This window comes from Oryctolagus cuniculus, chromosome 14 (genome assembly GCF_051225735.1).
Source record: "Oryctolagus cuniculus isolate XC-2025 breed Fujian yellow rabbit chromosome 14, ASM5122573v1, whole genome shotgun sequence".
Lineage (NCBI taxonomy): Eukaryota > Metazoa > Chordata > Mammalia > Lagomorpha > Leporidae > Oryctolagus > Oryctolagus cuniculus.
The window spans coordinates 75756061-75766764 of record NC_142880.1 but is presented as its reverse complement, the minus strand read 5'-3'; the positions used below and the strand labels follow the sequence as shown (position 1 = coordinate 75766764).

At 54.0% G+C, this 10704-nt stretch overlaps 1 protein-coding gene across 3 annotated transcripts; it reads left to right on the top strand.

The window, feature by feature from the left end:
- The first annotated feature begins 6045 nt into the window (after positions 1 to 6045).
- Positions 6046 to 8412, top strand: CCNO (cyclin O). 3 transcript variants are annotated; one of them, XM_089312788.1, is made up of 3 exons: positions 6046 to 6515; positions 7149 to 7334; positions 7728 to 8412. In XM_089312788.1, exons 1-3 carry the CDS (start codon positions 6203 to 6205, stop codon positions 8321 to 8323), a joined length of 1095 nt encoding a protein of 364 aa, XP_089168914.1. In that variant the 5' UTR covers positions 6046 to 6202; the 3' UTR covers positions 8324 to 8412. The 3 variants fall into 3 exon arrangements, with proteins under 3 accessions (XP_089168914.1, XP_002714025.3, XP_089168915.1); XM_002713979.5 differs by having other exon boundaries at positions 6080 to 6592; XM_089312789.1 differs by lacking the exon at positions 6046 to 6515 and adding an exon at positions 6636 to 6781.
- The last annotated feature ends 2292 nt before the right edge of the window (positions 8413 to 10704 follow it).

The following is a 10704-nucleotide window of genomic DNA, read 5'->3' as shown; positions in this document are numbered from 1 at the left end:
AGCAAGAAGCTGGAGTCAAGAATCAGAGCCAGGAACAGACCCCAGGCTCTCTGATCTGGGACCTGGGCATTTTAACCATCAGGCCAATTCCTGCCCTATTCCCCTCCCCCCATCCTGTGTGTTTTTAAACAGCTGGGTAAACAGAAAAATAAAGAGGCTGAATCACTTGCCCAAGTTCACAGCATTGGTTAGGCCACAGCTGGGCTTGAACCCCAGGAGTTTGACTCCAGAACCAAAGTTCTTTTTTTTTTGTTTGTTTGTTTGTTTGTTTTTTGACAGGCAGAGTTAGACAGTGAGAGAGAGAGACAGAGAGAAAGGTCTTCCTTCCGTTGGTTTAGAACCAAAGTTCTTGACCATCCTAAGGGACAGCCTGTGCTGGAGAGGTTGCCACAGGTGGGTGTGAGTTGGGAGGAAAATCACAGGTAGGCAGTGCACCTAAGCACGTGTACTGAACCTGTGATGAACTAGGAACTGGCAAAGCCCCAGGAAGGCAGCTAACAAAGAGGCAGCCTTTTCCGCAGGTGGACGTTTCCACGTGTAAGCCAAAGGTTTGGGTTTTTTCAGTGCATAGAAAATGCCTGCCCTTTGTTTGCTAAATACCAGCCAAACTTGTCTGACTCCAAGGACCCTGAATACGCCTCCACTTTGGTGCTTAAACACAGCAATGGAAAAGAGAGTCTTGAGTAAACAATACAGTTTTCAGTGACATCAAAACTGAGTTGAAGGTGCTTACAAAGTAGTCCACATTGAGGTGGCAGCCACTGGCTTAGTGTGCTGAAATAAGGCACTGTCAGCAAATGCCTTGTTCCTGCTACACCCCAGTCACTGGACTGGGTTGGGGTGGGCAAGACTATGTTGAGCGGGTTGGGGGGGCAGAGGGGGTTGGTCTCAAGCCAAAAGTGAAACACACACACACACACACACACATCCCACCCCTGGTCTGGGTCCATTCTATTTAATACTCCCTGGTAGGTTTTATAAGCCAGACCTGAAAACAAAAGGGTCAAAATCATGATTCAGCAGCCAGATCTAATGAGGTTTCACATTCTTCAAGCATTCTAGGTTTGCCTCATGCCTTTAAGGTGCACTGGGCCCGGGGCCTGGAGAGATTAAACAGAAATTAATTTTAAAGACCTTTCATGGGAAAAAAAAAAAAAAAAACCTTAACTTGCGCCATGGGCCATAATGTTCATACCACAAATACTGAACAAAGGAGAATGCAACACTGACAGCCTTGGGTTAAAAAAAAAAAAAAAAAAAAAAAAAAGAAGGTAAAGCCTTGAACTGGGGTTTATGCAGGGATATTACTCTGCATACCCCACCCCAACCAGGTTGAACTGGGTTTCGATAGTGCATTCTACGAGAAGGAAATGGAATATCAGGAAAACACTAGGTAAGATGGAGGGAGCCACACTATTTCTTGTTTCTTGTTATTGTGTATTTACCCTTATTAACTCATGCCAGCCAAATTCACACCTTGAGCACAGCCTCACTCCTGAATGTCTCGCCTGTGTACTCAAACACTCCACATCCCCACCGGATGCCTCACACACTCAAACCCTTCCCCTTCCTTTAATCTTTCCCATCTCAGCTCACAACAATTTCATCTTCTCAGCTACCTGGGCCAGAAAATCTGGAGTCATCCTTGACGCCTTCATACCCTGTTTTCACACCAAACCCTGCTGGCCTGTGTGTGATCAGAATGTGTCCAGCGGCTGTGGCCTTCGTGGTGTAGCATAAGCTGCTGCTTGGGTGCCTGTACCCACGTCAGAGGGCCTGGTTCCAGCCCCAGCTGCTCACTTCCTGCTAATGCGCACTCCAGGAGGCGGCAGGTGACGGCTGGGTACTTGGCTTCCTGCTACCCACATGGGAGACCACAGTTCAGTTTTGGGCTCCTGGCTTCCACATGCTGCAGCCCTGGCTGCTGCGGGCATTTGGAGAGTGAACCAGGAGACGGAAGATCTCTCCCCATCTGTCTCACTCTCCGCCTTGTCAATAAACAAACTGTGTTTAATTGCCTAGCACATCCTAGGTACTCAGTAAACAGCCGAGGAGTAAACGAATGAACGACTCAGCAGTAAACACTGCTTCTAACAATGAGCCTCAGCTGCAACCTCAAGGCCAACAGACAAGAGGCTGGCCACGTGAACACGGAGGCGGCCAAGACGCTCGGCTTCCAGCTCTGTACTCACATGCATGGACCTGTTGCTCACATATTGGGTCCTTAAGTACTGGGACCCTCACCGAGTTCTGTCTTTAAAGACCTCACTCAATCTAGGTCCTGCACATGGGTGGCAGGCACCCAAGTACTTGAGCCATCACCTGCTGCCTCCCAGGGTGTGCATTAACAGGAAGCTGCATCAGAAATGGAAGAATCACAAGCGGAATCAGCCACTCTGATATGGGATGCAGGCGTCCCAAACAGGGACTTAACCACTGTGCCAAGCATCTACCTCCAGAGTAAATCTTTCCTTTCCTTTTATTTATTTTATTTTATTTATTTGAAAGAGTTACAGAGAGGTCTTCCATCCATCCGCTGCTTCACTCCCCAGATGGCTGCAACAGCCAGAGCTGCGCTGATCCGAAGCCAGGAGCTTCTTCCAGGTCTCCCAAGGATTTGGGCCCAGGCCATAGCAGAGAGCCGGATTGGAAAAGGAGCAGCCAGGACTAGAACCAGTGCCCATGTGGGATGCCGGCTCTTCAGGCCAGGGTATTAACCCACTGTGCCACAGCGCTGACCCCAGAGTAACTCTTTTCAACAAAAGACAGATCATCTCTGTCCCTGGCTCAGACATCTTCAGCAGCTTTTCAGGACACATCTAAAGGCTTACTGTAGCCCATGAGGCACTGCATGATCTTGCTGTTGAAGCAGTATTATGGAGCAAGGAACTGCTAGGCTAAGTCTGAGTCCTAGTTCTGCCATTTATGCAGCTGTATGACCTCAGACAGATTAGCCCTCCATGCCTCAGCTTCCCCATCTATAAAATGGGGAGAAGGCTAGAAGCTATTTTAGAGAGGGGTGGTAAGATTAACTGAGCACAACAGACACAAAGCGCATAACAGAGAACCTGCCACATACTAAGTTGCGCGTAAGTATTAGCTGGCATGGCCCTGGATCTTGTCTTCCCCTCCACTGTGTGTCAGTCTTTCTGTATCAGGCAAACCCTGTGTAAAAGGTCTCAGGAACCAGGCTTCCACACTCTGCCACATCCTGCTCTCTACTAGGAGTACTCCCACCCTAACCCCTTCCTCTCTTCTTTCTGCCCCCCTCCTCCTATCTGCTTAACTTTCACATGTGTGGGAAGACTTTCCAGACCAGGCTAGTTGCTCCTACTATGGGCTTCTGTGGTACGCAGCCAAATGGCAGGATGCCCAATCAAATCAGAATGTTAAACAGATAATTTTTGAACTATTATAGTATAAAGTTTTTTAAAAGATTTTTATTTATTTATTTGAGAGGTAGAGTTACAGACAGTAAGAGGGAGAGACAGAGAGAAAGGTCTCCCATATGCTGGTGTTCACTCCCCAAATGGCTGCAATGGCTGGAGCTGTGCTGATCCAAAGCCAGGAGCCAGAAGCTTCTTCTGGGTCTCCCATGTGGGTGCAGGGGCTCAAGCACCTGGGCCATCTTCTACTACTTTCCCAAGCCATAACAGAGAGCTGGATGGGAAGAGGAGCAGTCGGGACTTGAACCGGCACCCATATGGGATGACAGCACCACAGCGCCGTTCCCAACAGATCATCTTTTAATAGAAGAATATCCCAGACACTCTTTGCATTTCAAATAACTAATGAAAAGTTTTTTCTTGCGTTGATGTTGTAGCGTAGAAGGTTAGGTCACCACCTACAGTGTCAGCAACCCAAATGGGTGCCAGTTTTCATCCTGGCTGCTCCACTTCCAACCCAACTCCCTGCTAATGCACCTGGGAAAGCAGCAGAGGATGGCCCAAGTGTTTGGGCCCCTGCACTCATTTGGGAGGCCCAGTAGAAACTCCTGGATCCTGGCCATTGCAGCAATTGGAGGGTGGGTGAGATGGTGAACCAGCAGGTGGAAGGTCTCTCTTCTTTCTATAAAAGTAAAAAGTAAACAAAAAACCAGGTTTTTTCTTATAAAGAAGCTCCATGCAATATTTCTTGCACACATAATAAAAATGTGTTTGTCATTCTTATCAAATGGATGTCAGGTATTTACCTGTCAACTCTAACCCCTGGAGACTCCTGCTCATCATCCTATCACTGTAATAATCTAAGCAAGTAGGCCAACTGGTCCCTTATTTCCGCTACTAGAGTCAGCTGTAGTCAGGGCCCATGCAGTCTTGCCCCCAGCACCTGGCCCAGCAGACATCCCACCAATGCTACCGAGGAGTAGCCCATCCAGCTGATACTCAGGCAGCACCTGCTGGGGGTTGACTAACTGGAGAGAGGGAGAGGTCTACACCCACAGGCAGATCCAATGATGGCACTGCTTTTCAGAGGCTCCACAGGGACAGCCCCAGGGTGACCCCACAATTTTACATCCCACAGGGACCTGGCACTCTCACACCCACTTCACTTGGCCTGCAAGGCAAGTGTTACTGTCCACATCCCACAGAGGAGGGAAGTGGCTTGCCTGAGATGATCAATGAACAGGAGAGACAACACTGAGCCTAGACGTTGATTTCATACTCTTGCAACTACTCCACCCCGGCCCTTTGGGCTAGTGGGAGATGCAGAATTCCTGGGTTCTTTGCTAGGAAAGCTCCTAGAAGAAGTGTGATAGCGCACCCCTGTCCGCTGCTTCAGTTTCTCCTCTTGTCAGAGGGGAAAACTGAAGAGGTGGGGCACCTGCACTGTGAAAGCCTCTCCCAGGTGGTTCTTAGTCCGCCTTCCATGTTCACAGGACACCATGTAGGGCAGGAGAATCAAGAGCTTCCAGTTAAAAGGGAAATGAGTTACAGTGGCCAGCTCCTGTGTAAGAGACGCCTACCCCACGCCCTACCTCATTTCTAGGGACAGAAACTGGCCCTTTGATCACATACATTTGTCAGCTGTCTTCTGGAAGGAGGTGAGGACGGCTGAACCTGCTGTTGGCATGGCACCTAACACCACCCACTGTGGGGGCTGGCACACTCAGCGCCCATTCTCCTAAAGGGCCAGGGACCCCCCCAGGAGGATTCGCTCGGGACAGGACTGAACCAACGGTGCCTTGAGGAAGTGCCACGTGTAATCAATCCTTGCTGCCCAGGGCTGGAAATAACCAAGACAAGACTGGGCCTGGGGTGGGGGTGGGGGGAGGCAGAAAGGTCAGAAGCTAATGAACTAAAACAGAACAGGCTGTGAGCAATTCGAGAAAAGTAGCAACACAACTCTTCAGCTAGCGCTACGTTCTCTGCTCACCCGGCCTAAGAGTTAAGCGCGGGACAAGGTACTCGCTGCACACTGGGCGAGCTGAGGTTCGCTCGGCAGTATTGTTTTGTCTGAGCGCAGGTGCCTGCCTGACTTGACCAGCTCCCTCCGACTCCGCAGCACAGACCCGGGTTCTGTTCCCGGACACCGGCCGGGAGCTATTCGGATACGGACTGGAACAAAAACCACAAACTCAAGGGAATTGGTAAGCACAGGTCACTGGAGAAAACTGTGCCCACCGATTTCTGGCCCGACCTTCGTTTGGGAAAAAGCGACAGCGGACTTGCACGAAGTTACCGACTCTGCTCAGAGCCGCCATGGAGGGTGCTCGCCCATGTTCACACCATCTGGCTCAAGGACAGGGAGATGTCCCCTGGGTGCACCTTGCGGCCGGGCCCCCGGCTCACCTGGCTGTGCCATTGCCGCCTCCACGCCCGCCGGCTCCGCGCGCTCACCTCCCGCCCTGACCCGGGCTCCGGTTGCCGTGGTAACCGGGGACGCGCGCGGAGCTGGCGGCAGAAGACAGGTGCGCGGCGCCCGTTGCGGCGCCTCCTCCCCCTTGCGGACCGCCGAGGCAACGCGCGACTCGCTGCTCGGGGCGGGGGGCGGGGGAGTGGCGGCTCTCCAGCCGGGAAAGCGCGGCTCTCGTGACGCCCCGGGCTCCGCCAGTGAGGGGCCGGGGGTGTGGCACAGGGAAGGGGCCGGCAGGCTACTTAGGGCCTCGCCAGGCGCCGGGCCCGGCCTTCTTCGCACTCGCGCGCGCTTGCAGCCCGCCGCAGCCGTGGCGTTGAGGGGAGTAGGGCGGCCAGCCGGCTGCATGATGGTGACCCCCTCCCCCACCAGCCCCGCGAGCCCTACCGCCCGGGCTGGGAGGCGCGACAACGACCAGAACCTCCGCGCCCCGGTGAAGAAGAGCAGGCGCCCGCGCCTCCGAAGGAAGCAGCCGCTGCAGCCCCTGAGCCCGTGCCAGCTGCCCGGAGACTCCGGCGTCTGCGACCTGTTCGAGTCCCCCAGCTCCGGCTCGGACGGCGCAGACAGCCCCGCGGCGTCGGCAGCGCGGGGCTGCAGCCCCCTGCCTGGCCCTGCCCAGCCGTTGGCGCCGCTAGACCTGCAGACCTTCCGCGACTACGGTCAGAGCTGCTACGCCTTCCGCAAGGCTCAGGAGAGTCGCTTCCACCCGCGGGAGTCGCTGGCGCGGCAGCCACAAGTGAGGCGCGGGCCGAGCCGCCCCCCGCCGCCGCCCTCCCTCCTCGCCGGGCCCCGTTCCTGCCCGCTGTGTCGGCGAGGCCGCGCTCCCGCCCCCTCGGTTGGAGCGAAAGGGGCCTACGAGAGCCGGGTCACTCGCCCCCTCTTACGTTAGATGGAGCCGAGCGGGGCGCAGGCGGCCTCCGAGCTGGTTAGTGGGGGCGCCGTAGAGGACAGAGGAGTTAGTGTCTAGGTTCGAGTCCGGACTCCTGAGGACGTCGGGAGGTTATTTAACGGCCCTGAGCTCGTTCTGCAGCTGCACAGTGGAGCCCTGGCCCCCTTTGCATTGAGTTGCTGGGAGCTCTACTGGAGGAAAGCACGAACTTGGGCAGTCCGGCTCCCAGCCCCGGCCGCCGCCGCCGCCTCCCGCAGCCGGGGCCGCCCGCTTCCCAAAGCCTTTAGCGTTTTCCCTCCGGCTGCCTCGCTCCGGGGGAGCTCCCTCAGTCGCCTCGGTTCTTCCCCGCCGCAGTCCCTCTCCGCTCAGGCTCAACCGGCCCGCCTCCTCTCCCTCCCGGCAGGTGACGGCCGAATCCCGCTGCAAACTGCTCAGCTGGCTGATCCCCGTGCACCGCCAATTCGGCCTCTCCTTCGAGTCGCTGTGCCTCACGGTGAACACGCTGGACCGTTTCCTCACCACCACGCCCGTGGCCGCAGATTGCTTCCAGCTGCTCGGGGTCACCTCCCTGCTCATCGCTTGCAAACAGGTACCTGCCCGCGGTGCTGGGAGGTGGGTAAAGTCGCTCTCCCCGCACGGACGACGCTGGCAAATACACACATCCCGCCCCAACCTAATAACCCTAAGTCCTGAAGGAAAATAGGCTGAGGTCAGCTCCAAACAGCTCTGCTGCGCCTTTACTCTGGTCTCGGGGAAGAAACCCTGCGGAGTTCCCAAGCCCTCTTTCAGTTGCACAGGGGTTAGTTAGAGAAGCCGCGCTGAACGCATGCCCGGAGTGATTCAAGTGGAAGCGATAAGGAGGCAAAGCTGGGGCCCTGTCCGTCTGGAAGGAATAAGGGGAACCCGGGTTTCAACCCTGGGGGGCGCAGGCCTTGGGTCCTGGCAACCTCGAGGCAGGAGCTGAGCACGCCCTGTGTTGCAGGTGGAGGTGCACCCGCCGCGTGTGAAGCAGCTGCTGGCCCTGTGCTGCGGGGCCTTCTCCCGGCAGCAGCTGTGCAACCTGGAGTGCATCGTACTTCACAAGCTGCACTTCAGCCTGGGCGCGCCCACCATCAGCTTCTTCCTGGAGCACTTCACGCACGCGCGCGTGGACGCCGGGCAGGCGGAGGTCTCGCAAGCGCTGGAAGCCCAAGCCCTGGCGCGGGGCGTGGCCGAGCTGAGCCTGGCCGACTACGCCTTCACCAGCTACGCCCCCTCCCTGATGGCCATCTGTTGCCTGGCGCTGGCCGACCGCATGCTTCGGCTCCCGCACCCCTTGGACCTGCGCCTGGGCGGCCACCCCGAGGCTGTGCTGCAGGACTGTATGGGCAAGCTCCAACTGTTGGTGGCCATAAACAGGACCTCTCTGACGCACATGCTACCCCTCGAGATCTGCGAGAAGTGCAGCCTGTGCCCGAGCCCGACATAAAGCTGAGCTGCTCTCGCTGCCTGCCTGCCCGCCCAGCTGCGGGACCTCTCCCAAGGCCTCATGAAGGTGCCGAGGGTCCACAGAGGGGGCCTCCTGCAGGTTGTAAATAATGGACGATTATAGAATATAGTAGGTTTATTTATTTTACTGAGAACACAGGAGCCAGCTGAGTCTTTGTCCAATAAACAGGCTGCCTGTCCTGGTTTGTCCTTGTGCCGTGACCGCGCGCCTCTGTCTGCTCAGGACTGGGGGATCCTCCCCTCCCTTGGGTCCACTCTGTAGCTGGCACCTCCGCAGGAATGCCAGATTTGGTGAAGTTCTAGATGATACCAGGAGTCAGGGGCACTTCTAGGGTTGGGGCCTATGCCCTTAGTGTCAGGAAGCTAAGGACTGTACACCCTTGATGTGTGTGTGTGGGAGGGGGGGTGTGAAGCAGAACGGAGCTGTGCAGGCTGTCCAGAGGGACCACAGTTGCACCTGCTGATGGTGGAATTGGAGGGCCAGGCAGGCCCACGAGTGGATGGAGAAGATCCCTTGACACAGAGAATCCAGCACAGTTGACCTAGTGTTGGGCCACTGTGGCCTTTTCAAGTGGAGTCCATTTACTCTGCTATCAGGTGGTTCACCTGCTCACGCTGTGCTGTGTAAGAGCCCAGGGCGACGACAATGTGTGATGGTAATCGGGGCTATGCTGAGGGCTCGCTGCATACCTGTATGGTGTTCAGCACTCATTGTCAATCCTGCAACAGTTCTAGAAAGCACCGTCTATCATCACGTTCTGTAGAGGACAGTTAAGCATGGAGAAGCCAGAGGAGTTTGAAGGCAGATGATCCAAGTCCAGGGCCCTACCATTAGCCACTTTGCTAAACTTCCCTCATTTCTATGAGGGTAATTCAAAAAGTTGTTAGAAAATGGAATTAGAAGATAAGTTTATTGGGGTGCAAATATTTTTGGAACCCATGCATGGTCTTTTCAAAATATACATTTTCCGGGTCTTTTTTTTTTTTTCTTTTTCAAAGACTCCATGTAGTTTTCTGGAAATGTTCAAAAACCTCTTTCCTGTGGTGGGCTCGGGAGAGCCAGCCCAGTCCTTGCCCCCAGTCACATCCTCGATCTTGAAGGACAACTGGAGCTGAGCAGTGAGACAGGCTCCCCCGTCACCTGAGTTCTGCGGCCCTTAGCTGTCCCATCTTCACTCTCACAGCGGTGGCTCTGAGATTCTTGTATGGGTATCACCCAGACCTTCACCTCCAGCAAATTCAACCCAGGTTCTGTGTAAGGGTTGTTGGGAACCTTAGATGAGGTTACGCTTACGTAGCATGATCTCTATATTAGGTAGCACAGAGTAGTGATCAAACAGGCAGGCTCAGGAGCCAATTTCCTGGGTGACTTTAAATCACATCTCTTTGTCCAGGTCTTATCTGGAATAATGAGCACACTTATTTGATAGGCTTGAGGTATGGAGCTAATGAGACATTTTGTACAACTGCCCTAGCAAGGTGCTTGGAATGTAGCAAGCCTTTGAGAAATGGTCAGTAGGAGTTTGTGTAGTTATGGGAGCCAGAGGAATTATGCAGAAAACCTTGGAGCAAAGGAAAAGAGAAAGCAAATATGAGAGTGGTAACAACTGGGGGTGAGCATATGGTTCATTGTATTAATTTTTGCATGGTGGAAAAAAGTTTTTCTGGGGAGGAAAAATCCAAGACATGTTCCACTGCAATTAGAACAAATAAAAATGTATAACCAATATGAATAAACAGTAAACAACCTGCAAGCAAATTCAGAGAAACCACTTTGTACTTCTTCCCACAGTTCCAAATGCCCTCCAGAGCCTGGGTGCCTTGCTTTGGGCTCCTTGGATCCCTTCTCTCCTGACAGGTTGATATGCTAAGCTCTTCTCACAGAGCTGGAAGTACTGGTCCGCAACCTGTTCAGTGAACATCACCTGTCCCAAGTCCCAACCTACCTGGGGCTCCCAGCCTGGCATCTGCAAAAGAGTGACTTGGGAAGAAGTTGTCTGCGAAAGTATCCACTCAGCCAAATCCCGTAAAACTCCACTCCTGTCCCTTGTGCTGCTGCGCTCTGATTTCAGAATCATGCAGGCTAGGGGGCATAGAATCACGCTTCTCCAGTTCTGTTGCTACAGGCAATCTCTCGTGTGATGCCCATATTTTTTCCGCCCCAATTTGGGGCTATTTTGATGACTATTTCAAAAACACCGAGGCTGCCCTGGAAAATCTGTGATAGTCTCCACGTGTAGAGAGATCTCTGCAAAACTCAGCCAAGAGCTTCCCAGCTCACTTACAGCCTGGGAGGGAAGTGGGTGAGGAGAGGGAGAAGAGGGACCAGTTGGTGGGCTGCACTACTCCTGGATCAGACAGAACCGGGAACCAGCTCCTGGAAGCTGAAAAGATTGCCTTAAAAAATGATCAGCATTAATGTATCCACCCAAGCACTAATCGCCTGATATAAATCTCTCATCTCCACAGCA